The following is a 24,086-nucleotide window of genomic DNA, read 5'->3' as shown; positions in this document are numbered from 1 at the left end:
CTATTAATGGCCTCTGTTCACTGTCGCTGGTTTTCAGGTTACACTAACGCTCATTTTCTAAGTAGGAGATTAACAATCTAAAATTATTCATTATCGTGTTTTGTTTTGTTTGTTTGCAAATTTGTGCTGACGTGGAACATTAGTTACCTCAAGTTTTCCTTCAATAAACAACGTGTACTTAATTTAAATGTGACACGCCCTACTTTGATTGTTTCAGATCGGTTCATTCTATCTTCCAAACAGAAGAGATCGTATTTGGAAACCACCTCTTAATTACAGCTGTCCTTTTCATTTTCTGTACATGCATTTGATTGACACATTTTGCTACGTTGAAAAAGGGCTGTGACTCTACTGCTGTAATGAACAACAAGGAACAAGAACTAACTGGGTTGGCCTGGGGCCGCCGCATATATAGGTTTGCAACCCCATTCACATTTGTGGTTTAAGATGCCTTGCACGTTCACATATGTAACTGAAAAGCTGGCCTAAAATGTGGTGAATTGCTTGTTTTTTTGTTTTTTTATGGAACAATAGGCTGCACTCAGAATGGAAGAGCTACCAGGATATACAGTAATCCTTGATTTGTAGCAGATGTTTCTCATTAATATATATTTTTTTCAATGCAGCACAATTTTATGGCATATATTATATATGAAACAACTATATATAATTGACTATTCTGACTTAATGTTATGATGCATCAACGTTCTTAATATTTGTGGATGAGAACAGTATTTTATGTGTGTGTAAAAGCAAGCAGCTAAAAGAAATGATCAGCATTTTAATGTAAAGACGCACACTTCTGTAGCTGTGTATATCGTTGCGTGCAAAATAAACAGTGGCGGCTGAATATGCCTAGTCACCAGCATTACTGATCATTATTGAGATCCACAATCCTGCAGTTTTTATATTTGTCACTTAGTTACTAAATAACAGGAAGAAAAGGTAATTGTGACAAATTAAGCTTAATTATGAATGCACTGCAGCTCATATATTATGTGAAAGAAACAACCTGAATGTTAACCCGTTATATATTTATTTCATTTAATATTTTTATAATTAAAGTTATATGATGTAGAAGGAATTACCATTCAATATTGATCCACTGCCGTCTGGGCTAGCTGAGCATTCAGCTTGCTATTTAACTTTCACGGGCATGGGAGTGTCTACTGAGCTACGTAACCAAATTGGTCATGTGATACAAAAAGGCAGCCCTAAGTCTGCTTTTCATCCAAATATATCTAAAGGCCATCCCTGGTCTCGCAATTGCAGGCCCTGGGCCACATCGAAACGGCGGCCTAAATCTAGGCCAGCCCTGGGCTACCTTTTCTTTTTTGGAACGTTCACGTATGAGAAAAGGCTGCCCTGAATGCAGTCTGGTAGAAAAAAATCTATGGATAGAAAATGTATTTTATGACTGTACCAGATGAAGAGATAAAACTGAAGGTCAGATTAACAAAAAGGCACATGCAAACATATTTCTGGAATTTTATTTTCCAGACAAGACACTGCTATTTATTCACACATTCTTCCAAAATGCAGCCTAGAGGAAAAATACCTTTTAAACTTCTATTACAGTGCCTATTTGTCTATAAAGCTGTACTTTACATAATTTTCCAGTATTTTTTATGCATGTCTGCCTTTTTTGTTTCTGTTCTATGTTATAAACCAGTATATTTAATTGGCCTTTTCTTTACTAACTGTTTGTCAGATCGAGTCGACATATACCATTCTGCTTGGGTTACCTGCAATATTTTGTGTTTTTTTTTTATTTTATTTGCAGCTTTGTGCAAGTAAAAAAAATCTATATTTTTAGAGAGTTAATCATGTTCTCAAACTGGTTTCTGTAGTCAGTTTTGTGTGATTCAGTTTTAGAAAGTAAAGGTTACGTTGGTAGACTCCTGTGGTTCTAATAAATATGGACATAGTGTATTTGATGAGATCACATAGTCTCATATAAATAAACAGAAACATAAAAAAATAAGAATCTGGTAAATATGAACCAATTTTTTTACAGAACCTCTCAAGTCCTGCCAACGCTTGTGTACATCGGGGACACTACAGTGGTATACTCCTAAAGTAGAGTTTTTTTGTTATTTATTCCTATTTTATTTTATTTTTTTCCCCCCAAAGGCAATAAAGCTTTTGATCCAAATAAAGAGGAACAGTGTTTAACCACCACTTTTATTAAAAGACCATTTTCATTTGATCTGGCCTGAGCTTTTCTGTGGCAGATTTTCATTTTTGTCTCACTATGTGAACAATCGTTTTCATCCATCTCAAAATTGACAGATGGAAGAGCAGATTAACATTTATAAAGGTGTGTGTGATCAACAAAATTATCAGAATGCAATATTAATTAGAACATTAATATCAATGAAAGGTCATTCCCACGAAGAAATATATACGATTCTCCAAAGAGTTATTTTGTTTAATGATTGCATAGCAAAACAACTAATAATGAACAGAGCCCAGTGTGTCATATTGCTGTAAAAAAACACACCATATCAGTTACGTGCAGAGACCCGTTTACTGCAGGAGAGAGAAGGGAGAATCCCAACACAAAAGAATCTGATGTGATTTGAATAGGCTGTTATCCAGAGGACAGGGTTAGAAATGCTCTTCAGGATATGGGCTCCCTATCAGCTGCTTCTATAGGTTGTTTACTGTTGCATCTCACGATGCAAATGCTGAATAATGTTATTTTTCACTATATTTTAATTTTAGATTTTTTATTATTCTTTTTTTGTCGTTACTAATTTTCCTTGAGTTCTAGTTTTAAAATGTCAATATTTCAGGAAAAAATGTAGCAGTTACATTTGAAACTTACTTAAACACATGGCCCCGTTTGGGGAGGGATGATTTATTAACAGTGTTGTTCTTTGCATCAGTCTAAGGCTTTAAGACCATGACAAAAACTGTAAAAAGGAAATCCTTTGGAGTGAGTGGACACACTGGATTGATTTCATCATCCCTTGTCTGACCCCTGCGACCTTCTGCCTCTTAATCTTCCGTAAATGTAACATTTTCATGTTCACCCATCTCCGGCAAAGTTTTATTCCATTCTAAGCCCTGGCAATTCTGTGACATTTTTAAGAACCAAAAGTACTTTGAAGAATTCAAAGAGTTGGGCTGGATATTAATAAAGCACATAGAAAGAACTACTTTTGCAAGCAGTGGGGGGTAAAAAGTGAAGTTGTCATTAAGTTTGTGCTCTAAACTTTAGTTCTCTTAGGCAGGTAGTTTTGTGGCCTGATGATAATGTATTTTTCTTACTGCAGACATCTGGTTGCCTGAGCTATTGAAGACGCATCTGATGGAACTGTTGTCTTTTTTATTTGAGATATTATGACTGTACAATTTGCTGACACCTAATTCGATGAGCTATTGCAGGTTATATTTTGGGAACCACTTATTTGTTTTTAATAAGCTACTGATGATGTAGGTCATGGTGACCAACATTTTCATGGTACGGACACCTGTAATTTTATGGTATTTACAGGATATAGTATCTTTGTGTATGAATGCATTCTCTAATGTAAAATATAATTGCTGTAGCATAGTTCCGTGAAGAACTTGTATACCCATGTTGTTAATGTGAACTGTTCTGTATATCATAATGCTCCTTCTCTTTAATCTAAGCTGGTGATGCAATTTGTAATGCTGATCCATGGATCATGCCGATATAAATAGCCTTTGCTCAGACATGGTCTGGCACCTAGAGAATGCTGCTTCCAGTCTGGTGGTTTCCAACTAGCTGTCGCTGGGAGAAGTAAGAAGACTTTGTACTTTGTGGTCACAATGCAGTACCCGTCTGCACTACTATAATATGACAGGAGTTACTGGCAAGTTCTATATGTCATGATTTAGAGTTGAAAATATGCCAATTGTTTTATTTTCTAAAGGCAACATCACATATATATATATATATATATATATATATATATATATATATATATATATATATATATATATATATATATATATATATATATATATTAGTGCCTATAGAAAGTCTACACCCCCTTTCAAAATGTTCACCTTTTGTTGCCTTATAGCCTGGAATTAAAATGCATAATTTTTTTTTTCATTCATCTACACATCCTACCCCACAACTTTCAAGTGAAAAATATATTCTATAAATTTGTAGAAAATTATTTAAAAATAAAAACTGAAATAGCTTGGCTGGATAAGTGTCCACCCCCCTTGTAATAGCAATCCTTAATTAGCTCAGGTATAACCAATCGCCTCCAAAATAACACACCAAGTTAAGTGGCCTCCACCTGTGTTAAATAATAGTGATTCGCATGATTTCAGGATAAATTCATCAGTTTCTGTAGGTTCCCTCTGCTGGGTAGTGGATTTCAAAGCAAAGACTCAACCATGAGCACCAAGGCGCTTTCAAAAGAACTCCGGGACAAAGTTGTTAAAAAAATATCAAAGGCTTGAATATCCTTTGGAGCATGGTCAAGACGATTATTAAGAAGTGAAAGGTGTATGGCACCACCAAGACCCTGCCTTGATCAGGCTGTCCCTCCAAACTGGATGACTGAGCAAGAAGGAGACTGATCAGAGAGGCTACCACGAGGCCAAAAGCTACAGGCTTTTATGGCCAAGACTGGTCAAAGTGTGCATGTGACAACAATATCCTAAGCACTCCACAAATCTGGCCTGTATGGTAGGGTGGGAAGAAGGAAGCCATTACTCAAGAAAGCCCACCTTGAATTCTGTTTGAAGTATGCAAAAAAAAAAAAAAAAAACACTCGGGAGATTCTGTAGCCATGTGGCAAAAAGTTTTTTGGTCTGATAAAACTAGAATGGAACTTTTTGGCCTAAATGCAAAGCATTAAGTTTGGTGCAAACCCAACAGAGCGCATTACCCAATGAACACCATCCCTACTGTGAAGCATGGTGGTGGCAGCATCATGTTATGGGGATGTTTCTCATCGGCAGGGACTGGGGCATTTGTCAGGATGGAAGGGAAAATGAATGGAGCAAAGCACAGAGATGTCCTTGAGGAAAACCTGCTGCAGTGCAAGAAAGCTGAAACTGGAAGTTCACCTTTCAGCATGACTACGTCTCAAAGCACATAGCCAAAGCTACACTGGAGTGGTTAAGGAATAAAGAGGTAAATGTCCTTGAGTGGCCCAGTCAGAGCCCCGACCTAAATCTAAATCTAAATCCACTGATGCTCCCCAGAGCTTGAACAGTTTTGTAAAGAAGAATGGTCAAATATTTCCAAATCTAGGTGTGCAAAGTTGGTAGAGATCTTTCCCAACAGACTCATAGCTGTAATTGCTACCAAAGGTGCTTCCACCAAGTATTAACTCAGGGGTGGTGGAGACTTATCCAATTATGATCTTTTTTGTTTTGTATTTTTAATATATCGTTTTTTTTTTTTCTCATTAAAAGCTTTCTCTCATTGCCTCAAGGATAAGGGAAGGCATTTTCCTCCTGTCAGGTTTCGGTGACCCTTGCATGGCATGTAAAGTGGCTCTTCCTCCTACATCTATTTTTTTCTTCCACTTACCTGTTCAGAGCAGGTAAATATACATTTTATGAGACTGAGTTTGACCTCATTCAGCAATGCAGCAAAGATTTGATACATTCATGCTAGACTATAATTTTTGCTTCATGTATTCTTTATGTACATTTTTCGCAGGCATTATATATTTTCCTGCAAGTTTACCTAATTTATGATTGAGTGTTTATAGACCATTTGCTGTTCTACAGTGCCTGCATTTATACAGAGTTAATAGATTGCTGTTCGATGTGGGCTGTATGATCTGTCTCGATATCACTCAATAAGACAGAAATTTAACATTTGTAAAGCTGGTACGCTAGCTACGTTCAGGACACACTGCTTGTCTTTGTTATTAATTGCTTAATAAAACTCATCTCTACTATTTTAAAGTAATGTACACTCTGTGTCTATCAGCATGGAGAAGGCATTGAGAATTGCTAATGCACCCATGGGGCTTACATTTTCTTTGTTGTAACTTTACAAGGACCATCTGTGATAGTAAGCTTAAAAAGGGATGAGGTTGTGTGTGAAAGTGAACTTTAAATGGAATAGTTACTGCTAACCCTAACCTGACTCCATCTTCATATAAATGATGCAGTAATATTTAAAGACCCCCGCAGTGAAATTTGTACTGATTTCATCACGATTAAACACCACGTAATGCATTTTTTTTTTTTTTTTTTACTGCAGAATATAGATTTTTGTGTTTAACTTTAACACTCTGTCATACAAAATATGAATCTTAGTGAGTTCCTTTTATAACCGAAAATAGTTTTGTTTTGTGACAATTCTGTGTTAGGCTGGATGAGGAATATTACTTGTAATGTATGCATTATCTTGTCGAGGAACTTTAGTGTAGGATACAGTTGGGTTGGTTGAGATGGGTTGGCCAAATGAAGTGTCTTCAACTTCTGACCCTAGTGGTACAACGCGTTGAAGCCAAGTGATTGACCACTGCTCTTTTCTGCCCCTGGCTTCTAACGGATATCCGTGTGTCCACTAGCTAGGAACTGTAGTTTTGGTTTGCATTGTAATTACCACCTCATTCTGTAATGACTGTAGTTTTGTTGCTGGTATGAAGAAAATAAAAAATAATCTTTCAGGAGATGATCGGAAGGTTACCTTGCAGGGAGCCATTGATGTGTGCCTGTAAGACACAGCAAACACTACCATGGACAGATCTGTGATTGTTTGGAAATGTCACCAAATATTATTGCTTGCTGCTACACCTTCTGTCTGCATGGATTTCAAGCTTTAGGTTTAAATAAATGAAATATTCTTTCAGCTTTTTTCCGTCGTGGTAAATATTCATCAGGTATGTGTTAAATTGCAAAAACTTCATTATAGCTGGTTATTTTTTTTTTTGTTTTAATGGTATACAGATGTTTAAAGGTGCAAAAAATGTTAAGCATTTTACAATCCTTAGTTTTATGTATACTGTATATGTCATGGTAACCCATCTTACTGACATTTGGTGAGTGATTAATAGTATGCTTATCCCTTGTTCAATATTATGACAAGACTCTCCTCATAATTAAGTATTACTTCATCTGAGATGTAAATGAATAAGCTATCGGAGATTTGCAATAGGCCAGCTCTGCTATATTAACTGGTAGTAGACCAAAGTTTTATGACATATATGCCTACTTTTACTTACTTACTTACTTACTTTTTTAGTATTGCAGTTGCTCTACAAGCTTCCTGGCATATGCAGTAGTTTTTCAAAGAACCTATCTGAAAGTTAATGTCCTGCTGAAACCTTTCGGTAAATGGCTGATCGTTGAAATTGGCAGAACCAAGGGTGTGTTTTCTCGTTTTGACCGCAACAGAACCGGCTTAAGCGACCTTTGACCAAGAACCCGCGAACGTGACCACAACGCAAGAACGGACCCGATCGTTGAAAATGATGGAAGTTCTATACCAGTACATAATGCAAACTATATCTCTAGGTGCCTCTAGGCAAACATGTTAGACTGAATTGCTATGTATATGGTTTGTTCCAAGTATGTATTTCACGCAAGTAACTTGAAACCTTTTTTTAAAAATTTGTGATCAGCATCTACTTTCTTTCCCGTTTCTCACTACATCAGACGGCTAAACCGTTTTACAATCACAAAACACTTTTTACATATTATTTCACACACAAAAGGTTTACACAGTACCTTGCTCTTACCACCCCTTTTCTCTTGATTAATCAGCCTTTATAATCTACACAAACCATCTTGCATTAAACTATTACAATATTAAACACATTCACACAATCGTGACGTTTTTATTATTTACAGAAAAACAAAAATAATATACATAATCAGAAAAGGTTACAGAAACAAGTTGTAAAACGCCATCTTGACAGGAAACCTCTGTCCCACAATACCTCTGGTTACAACCATGAACTGTGCCACAAACTGGGTTCACTGGTTCAGTGGACCCATAACTGCTAGGTCCAGTGACCGCATCGCGAAAAACACACAACCAGATGACCTGATGATCTGGTCGTACCGAGAAAATGCACCCCAAAAGTCAGGATTCGTAGGTCAAAAACTGTCTGTCAGATCAACATTCTTTCAGTGCTTATCAATTGCTTGTCTTGTCTTTTTGATGGTGTAAACCTGCTGAGATGTTGATGATGTAATCTTAAAATGCACATCTTGGTAGGCCGTCCAAGGTTGATGCAAGTCAGAAAGCAGCTGTTTATCATCCAGCTCAAGTTAATTGTAAATGAACAGCATCGCATAGCTTTCAATAATGCAAAGCATCTGGTTTGCCCCTGTTGGCATAATAGAATGGTTTGCCCTTAACTATGCAGGATAATAAAAGATTTTGAAAGAAAAGAGGAATATAGAACAAATCTGTTGGCAAGGGACACGTACAGTATAAGGTAAGGCATAACTGGCAGAAAACAATTCCTAGCGATAGTCTGTATTACTCTGTTATTGAATCTTAAGGTTTTAAGCTACCTACTTATATGCACATTAATTAAAACCCTTGCAAAGTGTCTGTGTTAACATTAGAAATGGAGCCCTGCTGTTTTGTTAGCCCATTTTCCACTTGGGTTGTGCCGAATCCAGTTTAACTGGCCATTTTTAGGGTTAATCTTTTTGGATAAAAATCTTGGCTATAAAACTGATTGCATTCCAATATATGCCTCTTTAGATTCATAGGTTCAAGGGTTATTTGGTTGAATATGGGATTTGCATAGACAAAAAACAGAGGCAATAACAACTGTTTGGGTGAAGCGGTTATTGGCTGGGAAGCAGTCAGGTTTATTTCTTTGAAGAAACATGCAGATTATAATGATTGCAATACATCTTTTCAGTTTGGTTGCATTAAAGTTAGTGGTTTGAACATCTTCATGGTCAGTGCACAGCTCAAGTTCAGTCCAGGGATCTCTGGTGTAATATTCTCTGCAATAGATTACATGTACACAAAATAAGGTTTCTGCTGATATACATTTCCATACACAGTCCTGTGAATAATGGTACCATAATATGTTTGTTCTGCTTTGGTGATGTACACTTGGATCAGTGTTTGCCAGCATTATTGAAGCCTTAATCTGATGACACAAGAAGAGGCAGAGTAAAGTAAATATATCTAATTTGCATTGATTCCCACCACATAGCATAGATAAATCAGATAAACATGGTAAGGTCTGCTTGCTGAGATTCCCAAGATAAGTGAAGGATAAACTAGTCAGTAACCAGGCAGCCACTAGTTGTATTGAATGGGGTTCAGTCTCCAGAACCCTGAGGTGTGCTGCAAATTGCAAATATGCAAGCAGCTATAAAGGATTGGGCAGTTATCAGCTCACCAGGTTCAGAGCGTTGGGATTTTGCAATAAACTGGACTGCTTTACAACCAAGAGGTAGATGCCAGGGTTGCCAAGTCTTCTTATTAAAAGTGTTTTTGTTTTAACATGGGTTGCTTATACAAATCCCAAATCCCCATAAACACATTTCTTGGTGAACCAAATAGACAGGGGTATAATCTTTTCAATCTCTACATTTTTGGTACTGTTAGAATTGCTAACTAGCATGTGGATTCCTGGTTTGTAAGCCCCTTTGAGGTCAGTTTAGATTTAGGTTTTGTGTTTTGGCACAGTACAGTAAAATAAAGTTGGATCTCTTTGTATACAGGGCTGGGAATGAGCAAATGCGGTTTATAGATGATATTGTTAAGATCAGACATTGCATCACTTAATGTTTGCTACCTAAAATAAATGATACGACAATTCTGTAACTGTGTTATAGGTCTGTGGCAGGCTGGCGAGTGGATAGAGGCCCAGAGACAGACTGCAGTTCAAAAAAATAACTATTTTATTATAAATAAACACAAAATGAAAGGGCACAAGGGCCAAAAACAAAACAATTTAAACACAAAGAAAGACAAAAAGCAAAATTTACAAAAATAACAGTTTCCAGGCTGGGCAATGCCTTCACTGGATTCAAGTTTTCCAAACAACCAAAAAAACCCCAACCTGCTTCCTCAGCTCCCTCTCCCCAAATGAGAAGCAGAGGCCTCCTTTTATATCAGGTGGCTGGGCGCTGATTGATCGTTAATCAACCTAATCAACTAATCAACCCCAGCCACCTGAACATAATAAACCCAGGCAGGCAGGGGAAGTTAACCCCATCCCTGCCAATTTAAAAGGGCAGAGCTTTGCTCTGCCACAAGGTCATATGTTTTTTTTTTTACAGTATTTAAACATTAAACCACACAACAGAACTGAAAATAGTTTGACTAGTATTCTAGATCAAATTTATTGGTGTTTTAATGTGTTTTTTTTTTTTACAATTATCTGGTTGCACTTTAATTAGGTGAGGACATGGAACCTTTCTGCCCCAATAAAACTTTGTGTACTGCAATTCACTTTTTCATTATAGGGATTCGATCTTTTTTTAATAAAAGTTACAAAATTTCTTAGTAAAAACCCTAAATAATTAATTCCCACTAAAGGTTTAATTTTGAACAGTTCTGTGTTATACAGTTACAGTCAGTAATAATTATATATATATATATATTATATATATATATATATATATATATATATATATATATATATATATATATATATATATATATATCTTGCGCATCCTGTGATAACTTTAATCGTGTTAGTAGAAAATCATTTTTGTAGTGCGGGTGAGTTGTTGCAAGCAATGGGTTTGAATCACAGATAGCAAAATTTGGCTTTCTTTTTTCTTTTTTTTAAAATTCTTTTTTTAATTTTTTTTTTTTTTTTTTGGCTTACAAACACAGTGATTGTTGCATTGTCCTTTGCGTTCCTGCTCGGTTAGCAAAGTCAATCAGTTACAGATAGTTTGCCTCGCTTCAGCGACCACTTCAGCTCAGGCTCCCTATTACTCCAGATAGAGAGTTCCAAGGCTTGGCCCTTTACCTCCAGGGCTCAGTAGCTTGTTTGTGGGGTCACAGATGCCCCCACTTGTTTCACATATTAAAAATATTGCTGTTCGGAGTGCTGGGTGAGTTGTGCAAGCATGGTTTGAATCCCAGATATGCAAATTTGGCTTAAAACACAGTGATTGTTGCATTGTCCTTTGCGTTCCTGCTCGGTTAGCAAAGTCAATCAGTTACAGATAGTTTGCCTCGCTTCAGCGACCACTTCAGCTCAGGCTCCCTATTACTCCAGATAGAGAGTTCCAAGGCTTGGCCCTTTACCTCCAGGGCTCAGTAGCTTGTTAACCTTCATTGCTTAGTTTCATTGGGAGAAAAAAGACAATACAGCAGGAACAGAGGTCGTGCATTGACCTCCAGTGCTCCTGATCTGTAAGTGTTGCAGCAGTGGGGCGACATATGAATTTCGAGTTGGGTTGAAAAAATATGATAAAAATGTATCAATTATAATTTTTTTAAGTATTATATGGAAATAACTTGAAATTAATGTGTATTTTTAGGTCTTAGTAGCATTACTGGATATGATTTTAGACTAGTCAAACAACACTAAATTACTTGCAAAAATAGTAAGATTTCAGTAATTTATATGAAAGCTTTAAGGTTTGTTTTTTCATGGTAACTGCTACATCATGAATAGATAATGGATTGCAGTGCTCTTTTCTTCCAAATCTTCTTTAGAATGTTTTTTTTTTTAAGAAATAAAATAAATAAAAAGAAAAGTCCAGTAAAGTTACCAAACAAGAATACAGTCCTTTAAAAAAATAAAAATAAAAAATGAAAGTAATTATATGTTTTGTTTAATTATATTGTGTTGAATATTTGCATTTCATAAATTGAATGGTAACTTTTTTTTTGACAACTTCCTTATGCTGATTTTTCTGGTTTAATGCCACATTCTGGTGTTTAGTGCATTAAACTCGTTTTTGTGAAATTAGTTGCTCTGTGGTTTTACCATGTTAGTCTCACATGATTATTGTGTACTGTACCATTGGTCTAATTCTGCATATACAAATAGAGAAAACATTGTTCTGGTTAAAACAATGCTCAAACATTTCTATAAATAAGTAAACAAATCTTTATTTTAAAATATAATGAAGTCTAGACATGCAAACCATATGTTTTGTTCTGTATTCTTTTTTTGTCTGCCACTGTTGCTTTTTAACTTATTTTAATGAGTTTTTCGATGAGCATAGTGCAGGCCTGTACTTCACTCAAAAACCACAAGTTTACAGTTGCTAAACAAGGCCAGATTAGTCTTTTATGGGAAAGGGGGTGGGGCAGTTCTCAATTGAGTGTCTCAGAGGCTCTGACTGCTTTTGTACTTTGGCTTTAACCACACTGATGTTGGATGCTTAGCTCAATGATTCCACAATAAAACTCACTCAAAGACACCAGTAAAACCCAGAGCTATTGTGACAAAAATGTACGTAAAATAAAAAAAAAAAGTACTTAATTGTTCTAACCCTTATAAAACACACTATTGTTTTTTGTTTGTTTTCTAACTTTCTAATGCACATTATGAGTAGAGAGGAAGTCCTGCCACTAGAGCAACATTTAATCTAATTACCTTTTCCTTTGATTCACGCAAAGGGGGAGGGGCTTGTAGGGGGGTGGGGTGGGGGGTTCTGTTAAAGGCCCAAAGTCCCCTCCTTAACAAGAGTAATGTCTATTTATTGGAGTCAGAACATTGATACCCTATTCAAACTGCCTTTTATAATGAGCAATCATACCTTTTGTAACTGAAGTGAATGGCAATTACTGTATGTGGTTTTAATGCATGTTGATCAATCACACATGATTTATGTAGTGTGGATAAAGTTTTTGTAACATACAAAAATAGATATATTACAGATATATAATGAACCACTTCACTACCACATTGTTTGAGTCATATGATTAGAAAATTCAAACAGTTCAAGAACTAATTGAAATTGAATTTGGATCAATTCAAATCAGTGAAATGAAACCTGATATTACAGCCACTTAAAGTACTGAAAGTGCTGTTCATATACAAGTGCTTTTTATACACACGTTGTTTTACATGAATTAAGCAAAGCGGTGGTTCTGGGAGGGAACTCGCTTTAACCTTAGATCAAATTACATAAACATCAAGCATATTTTAAGCGCTTCCAAGATCAGATCACGTCGTCAATCGAATAGCTTGTATCTTACTTGTCCTTCGATAATCAATACCTCCAGTGATCGGCAAGGAAAGGATTTATATTTTAACTCACTCCATTACATCCCCGCTGTATGCCAGTGTTTGCCTCCTCCTCCCCAGCCTCCACATGCTTTTTGGCTTTGTCTAATGGGATAGGGAAGCTAACCTAACCCCCTGCTCATTGCTTCTGTACGGTCAACCTCTCCACTTATCCGCAAGTTAATTTATGGGCAGGGGTACCTCGAAAGGTGTGGCCAAATGCCAAATATTGTATAATATAGTAATGTTTTCTAGTCTATGGCCAAAAGGTATAAAGGCACTACAGTAACTTACCTAGAAAATTAACCGTGGCACTAAAAAGCTTAGTGAATTACTTTAAATAGTTGCATTCACATTTTTGCATTATGATCACTTGAAATAATTAATCAGTTTCTTCTTTCATTAGAACTGGCTTTTTTTGTGATATGTGGTTGCTTTGGTTTCAGCTTGATGACTGTACCCTGCAGCTGTCTCACAATGGAACCTATTTGGATCTGGAGTCTACACTGGCTGAACAGAAGGATGATCTGGAAGGCTTTCAGGAGGACACTGGGTAAGAAAGAGCTCATTCTTCATGCAACTAAGAAAGTACCTGTCTGCGGTGTTTACTCTATATTAAAAGTGGAGTTATTCAAAGACTGGAGTAAATATTTGGAGAACATCCCTTTTGGTCACAATTTTTTAATTACATTTTGTGTGAACTCTAGAGTTCTAGAAGTTGCCCTGCCAAAAGTTTTAAAAAAATACAAACCATTATGCATTATAACAAAGTTTTGCATCACCCTATAGAATTAACTAATTTTGCTACATAAAGTTGAATTAAACCTGTTGAATAATGGTAACATATTGAATTACATACCACTTTGTAGTTTACCATATACATAAACAGACAAAGCTGAAAAGTATGACATTACGAAATCAAACATGAAATACTGTACTACAATTATGACTTCTGGTAGACTTTTGCGATATCATTTTGTAGTTTGTTTATGTGCCGTTAAATAAAGGATCACAGTTCTGTTTATTTTTTTAATGATGTCTATCCTAAATTTCTAGGTAATGAAAAGCTTTTGGCCATAGCTGTAGATACATAGATAGGAAATGTAACAAGGTAGAATTGTACACTCAGTGACTGAAAGGGGTATGTCCCTAAATATTTTGGTAATGAAAAAGGGTATTGTTCATCCATTGCACTCCATTACAGTGTATTCTATGACAATGTAGGGGTGATATTACTATGAGCCTACAGTGAAATAACTGCAGGTATCAACATTTTTTTAACCAAGCTGCAGAAAAAGCATTGTGTTGGTAATGATTTGAAATGGAATTAAAACAAAAAATAATAACAATTTTGTGGTCCACAGCTTTATAAACCCAAAGACCTTTTTTAAATTCATTTTTATAGCCCCAAATAGTGAAAATCCTTTAGTCTGAAACCAGTGCTGGTTGCTCTGTGAAACAACCTGCATGAAACATTCTACCTTTTATAGTTGCACCTGGCCAAATGAAATTCACTGACAGTGCAGATGACCTGTGGGAATATATGTTGCAAGAACACCCACTAATGAAAACCATAACTGCAAGAACTGAATTCTGCATACAAAAATTGCCTTATTGTCTTTTCAATATAGTAATATAGTTCAATATGTTAATGTAACATTATTCAGCAGGTTTCATTTGTCTTTATGAAGCATAATTGGTTAATTCTATAGGGTGATGCAACATTTTTGATTATAGCTGTATACAGTACGAGGTTGTGTCTGCAGTAGTGAGCAAATATTGTTGTAGTAAAAATAAACTGCAGTTACTACACTAAGTACACATTGCATTTTTACACACACATGTAGGTAAGGGAGTTATGCTTAAAGGTGTTGTGAAATCTTCATTGTTTTTAAAAACCACCAAGCTGGTTTTCTAACGCTGAAATATGTGCCTGGACAATGTGAGTATTGTTAACAAAAACTGGTTGGAACTCACTAGCCTCTGGGAGAAAGTATTAATTTCCTACAACACCCTCCACCCAGTCCCCAGATTGATACTCTGAAACTGATCCCGACAGTAGTTGTATTCATAAACATATACTTGACATTGAAATAATCTCTTATCTGGCTCCCACAGCCTCTGTTAGAAAGTCTTGGCTTCCCAAAAATGTGTGCTGTCCAGGGGTCCTCAAAATGAGAAATTGAACGAGAATAATGTTTGTTGTACCACTGTATGCTTGAAAAGCTGTGGGAATTTTAGAAAGCCTTTTACAGTAAGATGTAACTTTCACTATTTATTTTTTTTATGTAAGTTGTACTGAGTAATTACATTGCCATTGTCTTATTGCAAACTATGTTTCTAAAAGGGGAATCCACTCGCTAATCACGTACATAATCAAACTGTCCCCTTAAGTAGCCCCCTCGTCTATGTCTCCTTGTCATTTTTTTCTTGTAGCGTGCCTTGTGTAGGGGGAAGGTGGCACAGAGTGCCACTTGTCCTGCCCACTGGCATTAGTTATCATTCAATCAATATACATTATATCATAGTTCGGCCAGTGTATAGGGGTGTCTATCGAGCTCCAATGGACAAGGCCACGGGCCAAATTATATTACGTTTCATTATGGACATGGTCATCTGGAAAATACAGTAAAGAATTGTTAATTTCAAATCTTGTGGATGTCTCATTTCTGAACAGACCATATAAAAATCAAAATGAGGAAATTCTGAAGGATCGATGTTTAAGCTGAAAATAAACAGCGATGCTACCCCTGTAAACTAAACATACATAGTCTAGCAATGCCAACTGGCACTACTTGTCAGAAAAACAACTTGTGATATTATGTCCATACCAAATACCAAAAGGAATATTATATAGATGCATTTATGAATAATAACAGCAATTACATTTTTTCAATTGAGACGTCACTTACAGTATTTGTATTACTGTACAAATTTACAGCCCTACAGTATAAATGTCAGTCCTTTCTGAAAGCAGAACTGGTTTGTAAACTCTGGTAATAAAAGTATGTTTATTAATGTAGTCTGTTGGCTTAAAGATGTAAGGGTGCTTCCAAAACTGCTTGGCTTAGCTTGGCCTGCATACTTTGATGCCATGGAAAAAAAAAAAAAAAAGCATTTCTGAAGTTCTATAAAAGTGGTTTCAAGTTCTTAAGGCGGTTTAACATTCTTGTAAATGTGCAAAATGTTTGCATGCATAATGTGGCTTATGAGGGAGATGTTTCTCTTTTACAGACTTGAAGAGTTTAAGGTCTTTAATTGAAAAGCTTAATGTTTTTGCAACAGACTGCCCACACCCAAACCAGTAAGATTTGTAATAATCTTCCAGAAAACAAACCTATTAAAAACAGCTTTTATTTAAGAGATCTAAGTAGGTGTTGACAGCACAGACATATGGGACGGGACTGGGGGGACGGGGGCGACATACATAACTGCAAATATGGCTGATACTGCAGTGCATGCTGGCACATTTTGGTGAATGGCAAATGCATAGCTGGATAGTTCCATGGACATGAATTATATTTTACCGAACCTGAAAAACTGCAACTGATGTTGGAATGTGCCAATACGTGTGTTATACTGTCCTGTTCGTTTACTGGTATGCTAATGATTAATCAGCAGCATTTTGTGTTTTTATTTCAGTTTTGTGTTACAGACTTTTCATATGGATGACAGTGCAGTTTATGACGTACTGTATGGACTAACTCCAAAGAATAATTGGAATGATGCAAGTCAAACCCTACTTCTGGACAAAAGTATGTCATGTTGCATACCTGAGAAACAGGGTATTGAATGCCACATTTACAGGACTCAAAATCTTCACCTGCGTAGGATTAGGAGAACATGGAGCAATATAGAATGTGGTTGTCTGTTGCTTGCTCCCACGTTTCCTTTACTTGAATACCAGACAGTTTCCATTGTTGTGTTGCCATTGCTGCCGTTCAACCATAGCGACAGTAACCGAGGCCCCCTCAAAGAGCGACACTTACTCGGCTTGCTCTCTTAGAATCTGTGTAATAGCCCGTAAGAAGTTTTCTTAAACACAATTGGCTTTGTGTGGGATCCCTGAAAGACACAAGAGAACGATCTGGTGCCACTTGCAATTGTGCTTGCTGTTATCAGCTCTGAGAGAGAGGCTGGCTGGCAGAACAGCACGGCTACAGGCTGCAATCAATCGTTCATTCAAAAAAAGAAAGTACAAAAAAGAAAAAATCAGAAAGGCGCAGTCCTATGAAGAAATTGCCATAGTCAAAGCATGTTAAACTAGGACAGAATACTGGGAAGTTTAACTGCACTGTAACTGCAAATTAAAGGTCTACATTATGTAGCTGTAGTATTCTGGAAAGATAAAACCATGTTTGCCATACATAGTAATTATTTTGTGTAGCGCCCTGTATAGTTTTCCAAATAATTTTAAAGCTGCTTGCAGGTGTAGTATTTTTTGCCAAACGTTATGATAGTAACAAAAAGATTAAGTATAAAAGAGGGTACCATCCTACCTAAGAGAGCCTGCTATTTCATTCGCAGTGATAAGTGGGCAGGCAGATTTTCTCTGGGCTTACTGTTTTTCTACATCTAACTCTATGTTTGTGGCTTGTGAACAAACGTGACAGTCCACCAGGTATGCTTTCTGATTAAATAAACTGCACAGAAATTTGTGAGGAATAAACTGAATAAAATTAGAAAGGTTATGGGACACTGCATTGTATTCAGAGCTTCTTGTGAGATGCTATATGATGTTGAGTGTTTATTTCCCTTCATTCCTATACGAAGGGCTTCCCTATTGTATAAGCACATATAACGGCAGTTGTTTTGTCTGTTGATTTAGAAATGGATCCGTGTGTCTAAGGCTGTGTTTCTAAAAACCGTCTTCCTGGGGACCCACCGTGTCTGCTGGTTTTCATTCCAACTGAGCTCTCAATTACTTAACTAGACACTTAATTGGATTGATGATTTGCTTAATTAACCTTTTTAATTGTTTTCAGCTCTTAAACACTTGCAGATTTCAAGTTAGCGCCAACATTAACTTGAACACTGCAATTGTTTAAGACCTGAAAACAATTAAAAAAGTTAAACTAAGCAAATTATCATTTCAATTAAGGGTCTAGTTAAGTAACTGAGAGTTCAGCTGGAATAAAAACCTGCAGACACAGTGGGTTGAAAACCACTGGTCTAGGGACATCAGAATAACCTTAATTCCTGTTATTTTTTGTTTTTGTTTTTTTTCCTCAAGAATGTTGTCCTAAAGTCCCTTCTCATTGGTTTCCATCTCTCGGATTTCAATGGGCTGAAATCAGATTTTAGCTCCTCTTTTAGTTGTAACTGCATTCAAGTTGTAATCCTGTCCCGAAGCGGAGCTAATTTGTCAATTTTCAGTAATACAGAGGGCAACAGAAAAGTAGCTAAGTGGCTTAGCCCCATTTAAACCTTTGTATGGGCTGGCATTCTTTATTACAGACACAGAAAAATAGTTGTCAAGGACATGCTGTTCGCACTAAACAAAGAAAAAGATCATCCTGGTTTGCCAAAAGCCTTGCAGCTTTATTGATCCTAATCTTTTGTAAATCGTGTTACTAGAGGTGTCTAAGTCTATTCCTGGGCATCACCTTTCTTTCGCTGTCTATGGCTGGTCCAAAATGACACACAAGTTTTCTTTTCAGCTTTTATTTTGTCTGCAGGACATCTGTCAGCCATCAAGTTCATGACGTGTGTTCTGGCCATGTGTGAAGATGGTTCTGTGGTCACCAACAAGCAAATTAAACAGTGACGCTTGACAACCAATGAGTAACCATGTACAAACCACTGTGAGGTGACAAGTGCTAGACTGGGCTTAGTAATGAATGTACACTACATGAAACTGTTTTAAGGCTCTTTTTTAAACCATAACAGCTAATGCTTGTGTTGTTGCTTTTATAATGAATACAAACTACCTAAAGGCACTGAGACTCCTCTCAGATTTTGGACTCTGGAGGGAAAACATGCTAGCATCCAAATTGGTAAAACAGGCGTGTTGAAAAAGGGAATAATTAGATCGATCAATATTAACAAAAACCTTTGTAAACATCAGTAGCTTCCTGAACACTGCATTTCCAATCGAGAAAGCAGTGCAGCCATGCCAAACAAATAACATAATCCTTAAAAGAAGGAACTCCTATAACCGCATGCACATACCTGGACATCATGTAGTCATTACACTTTAGGATTATTTGTGATATTATTAGGATAGACATTAAAAAGTCTGTGGGAAATAAAATTTAAAAAAAATTCATTGGGAATCTTTTCCATAACAATATTGGTCGTCTAAAGTAGGGTTGTCCTGTCACAGTCCTGGAGGGCCATTCCACTCCAGGTTTAACAGGTACAATTATATACCGGATTCTGTCGAGTCAACACCCAGGGGGCGTAAAGTTGTTGTTAAGGCAAAAGTGGGGTGTCGAAGGCGTTGAATCCGTCATAGGCTGGTAAAGTATATGTGTACACTTCAGAAGAGCCGGCTGGGTTAGTGAAGTGTATAAACAATGTCCAAACGAGATTTCTCCGTTCAGTATTCTTTATTTCCTTGGCTCAGGTTTGTTGCTTTTGGTTACAGCATTGGAATACAGAGCTAAAAGACACTTGCTCAAAGTACTCTGTGGTAACGATCTCTCTTCCTAGTTCCAAGACATAATCTAACACTCCACAGTTGAGCAGCCACGTCACAGTGCATAAGATTTTCCAGTTAGCTACAGTAGCGTTAGCTGCGCAGTACAAAACAGAGTTTCAACGAATCATTTTTTTGCTGTATTAATTCTAACAACTAATAACATTAATAAAATAATCTGAACCGTGCAAATACTGTAACAAAACAATAGAAAATACATTCCAACATTAATAACATTAATAAAATAATCTGAACCGTGCAAATGAAAAAACACAGAGCACAGCACACAAACGCTAAAGAATCAAGAAGTAGTTAACATTTAAAATACAATTCAAAGCTGCTGCAGTATGTCCACTGTGTGTCACAAAACAAACATTAAACTTTGTACAGTGTCCAGTGCAAAACCACATATATAAAAAAACACATTTGTAGGTGAAAAACGCTAAAATAAAAGTCTGCGATTTTATTTAATGTAAATTTTATATTTGTGTGTGTGTGTGTGTGTGTGTGTGTGTGTGTGTGTGTGTGTGTGTGTGTGTGTATATATATATATATATATATATATATATATATATCGGTCCATATAAATATATATATATATATATATACATATATATATATATATATATATGTGCATGAAATTTTCGGTCCACTAAAATAAAGGGCTTTACATTACATACGTCCAAAGTAGCACTATAGCATTAAAATGTTCAGTGCAAAAAAAGTTACAAGCTCTTGCAATGTCTACAAAAATTTAAATAAATAAAAAATATGGATTGTAGCGTAACAGGAAAGTGTAATCAATCAGACTGCGGAGACTGTATCTCTGAACCGAAACTCCACGTCTTCATCATCTGAACCTTCATCATCGATGGTGGAATCATTCATGCACAGAGCAGCTACCACTAGGCAGTTTTTTCACATGAGCCACGATATTTCCCTCAGGCATTATTTGTGCATGGTTGATAAATAAGGAAATTAATTTAGAAAATTTTACTTTCAGCTAAAAGTTCAGAGAGGTGAAGGGTGACCGTTCAAACCAGAGCGTTGACTCTGCAGAATCTGCTAATTAATTATTTCAGGGTCTGAATGGAGGTTTAATTGGTTCAATTAAACAATTTAAAACCGGGTTGGAATAAAGACCAGGAGTGGAAGTTTTTTTTTTTTTTTTTTTTTTTTTTTTAATTATCACTAAATCTTTTCTACTTTCACCTGAAGAAGAGACTTTTGAGGTCTTGAAAGCTTGTGATTAATTATTGTTTAGTTAGTGTAATAAAAGGGTATCACATCTTGTTCTCTTTGTCTGTCATATCTGGCACGAAGAAAATTACCACTGAAACCTTAATAGGAGTTCTTGACATTTTTTGTAGGGATTACTTTAAGATGAAGAGATGTGCTTAACCATTGTACTGTAGGAAGTTTTTATTTTTCTCAATGTTGGCATAGTTTTAAATTTATGTGGCCCAGAGCAACCCAGGAATCTGTCAGTTGAGTTGTTTAAATCAAAGTTGAAGATTATACCCAGGCTGTTTCTTGTTTGGTGCGGTATTCAGAACCTTGGGGTGCTAGTTTCACAAAATATGCTTTTGTTGACTCAATAAGTCTCAGTAAATAAATAAGTACATGTTTGTGTTTAAAATAATCAGTGAGAAAGATGTCCCAACCCCAATCATTATGTTTTTTTTTTTTGTTTTTTTTTTTTTTTTTTTTTTTTCCCCACCAGTCTCAATACTTGATGGGTTGATTCGTACTGCTAAAACAAATCTCTGCACTTTGACTGTGGATCTTGACTTTAGGTTTGTTTGTCTCAAAACAAAAAATGCAAAGAATGAGAGATATCCAGCTAGACTCCAAATTGATAAGCTGCAGAGATTTCTGATTTCTGATTTCTGATGTCTGATGTCTGGCTTTATGCTCCGGAGCAGCTGGTCTTTGCAATCAGAAAAGCTGTTACATAACTGGATTCTGTGACAAAAAAAAAAAAAAAAAAAAAAAAAAGACATATAATAATATGGTGCTGTTTATACAGTTCAAAGTAGCGAACATTTACTGCAGTGTTAAGAAAACATGATTGATTCAAGGCAACAGTCATTTGCACTGGCCTTACAAAGGGACACAGACAGTTTTTGCTGCCCCTTAGGTACATGAAATTGCAATATATTGAAGAATATAATGGCACAGTATATAATGTAGAGGTTCACCAAGTTACATCCTAGTCTCTGAACACAAGACTGCAGGTAATACTTATTTCTGCAGACCACTCTAATCAGATCACTTCAGACGAGATATCTGTTCTGAGTGATCTAATGAAACTTCTTGAAGTTCCACATATGTCTTCCAGAATAAGTTTGGTTTTAGCTTAACTCTGGTGGTGTGATGGGAGTGTTTTCAGTTGTGATTAAGTTGTGGTATTACTTTACTCATGCACTTCCAGACATCTCAAACAAGGTCATCCATAGCAGGGATCTAGTCAGTTCTCTGTATGCAAGATACTGTACAGTATGTGCACTTACAACCATCTCATTTTTACAGGCTTCAGATGTTCTGCTAGTAGCTAGACTTAAGAGAAAGACAGCTAGAATGTGTTGAAAGTTCTCTAGTCATTATGTTGTTTCAGAAATATAAGACTGTAGACTTTAAGCATTGATAGTCTTAATTATTTTATTTATTTAAATTAATTACACCATGTGACAGGGAGGACTTTGTCACTGGTTCTTGTCTGGTTGTGTGCGACTTGGACGCGTAACAGGAGACTTGTTCCTTGGGAACCAATTGAGCAGGTAGGCTCACCCGGCGTTGAGCTGATCGAGAAGTTCTGACTGGCTGGGGGGTGTGCCCAGTGAGACTGGAAGGCCAGGACATCGGGAGCAACAACAGTAGGTTTAGTTTGCATAGTGTAGTAGGTTCCTGGAGTGGGCTATCTCTTTTAATGAGGCTAGCGCTCGCCTTGTTTTAGCTTTGTTTTGTTTTATTTTCTTTATTAAATGTGACACTAGGACTACCATTACTGGGACCCTAGTGGTAGCACCTGTGTCAATTACTGGAATTATCATAATGTACTGCAATAAAACTGTGAATAGTGTCATGTAAGCCACAGTTTCTAAAATATTATTTAGGTCCTGCAGACTCTCGTTACACTTACTCCATTACATTTTCAAAGTTTCGAACTAAACAATTACCATAATGATCATTATCATAATATGTTACCAAATACATAACAACACAATATATTCATAATAAATATGAGCTCTTACTTGTAAACAGGAATATGTTTAAAGCTTGGAACTCAATATCTGTAGCTTGGTGTTGTTTACATTTTTACAGTTTTGAGGTTCAAATTACATCTGCATCTTTTGCAACACCAGGTGGATGGCAGCTGAAACTACTTTTTAAAAACATGAAAATTAATATACAATAGGTCTAATCTGCAACAAGATGTGATGCAAGCATATAGACTACTGTGCATACATATAAGAAGGGCTGTTCTGTTTTATCCTGTTTCAGTTTACTATAGTTTATATTAACCAGTGCATTTATTTGTTTATTTCATTATTTATTTGAAGCAAAAGGATTGCAGCATGCTTTAATGCAATAAACCCGAAGAGGCTTACCAATCACAAAATACCTGCTGTCATCTTACAGGCTATGAATAAGTCTTTGTAGCTGAAGTTCCTCAATGTATATAATAATAAAGAATAAGACATTGGATCAAGCTCTGATCTAGTACTAGTACAACCCAACACTTCATCAGGCTATGCATCCTGGTAAAAAATGTTGACGTTCTGATGTAATGTTAGACCTGAAACTTTGCGATATGAATGGTCATCTGCACAAACAAGCTAGAGCAATCCTAAACCGCTGTGCATCTCTTAGAAAACTCACTTATGCTTGGAGAGACAAACACAAGCTTTACAAGGTCAGACCAGAGCTCTATAGATTATGTCAGCCAATAAACAAACTGAATATCAATAGATAGCAGCACATAGCACTTTGTTCCACACTTACTGGAGCTCTGGAGCTGATGAATACTGTGATCAGAAACAGCAGCAACACATCCACCACAGAGGGCGATACTTCAATGACCACAGCTGCAGCCTCAACATCTACTCCAAATTCATGTTCTCCACGCACACACAGAATTGGTTTGCAAAGACAGAGGGATGTCCCATCAATCACATGAGGATGCTTCCAGATCAAAGAAATAAAAGCAATTGTTAATATTGCAGTTGAGAAGGCGAAATATGCAGAGAATCATTACATATGTTGACCATGTGACCCTAATTATTCCTTTAACACTAGAACCGCTGCCG

At 36.4% G+C, this 24,086-nt stretch overlaps 1 protein-coding gene across 9 annotated transcripts in view; it reads left to right on the top strand.

Moving 5' to 3' along the window:
- Positions 1-24,086, top strand: part of LOC121314771 (FH1/FH2 domain-containing protein 3-like) — a 263,850-nt gene that overhangs the window by 4,766 nt on the left and 234,998 nt on the right. For all 9 annotated transcript variants that reach the window (XM_041248429.1, XM_041248428.1, XM_041248437.1 and 6 more), the window contains exon 2: positions 13,583-13,689. In XM_041248429.1, coding sequence (XP_041104363.1) covers positions 13,583-13,689 — 107 coding nt within the window. The remainder of the gene's footprint in view (positions 1-13,582; positions 13,690-24,086) is intronic.

Source organism: Polyodon spathula, chromosome 4 (assembly GCF_017654505.1).
Source record: "Polyodon spathula isolate WHYD16114869_AA chromosome 4, ASM1765450v1, whole genome shotgun sequence".
In the NCBI taxonomy this organism is placed as follows: domain Eukaryota; kingdom Metazoa; phylum Chordata; class Actinopteri; order Acipenseriformes; family Polyodontidae; genus Polyodon; species Polyodon spathula.
This window is presented reverse-complemented; position numbering and strand designations above follow the sequence as displayed.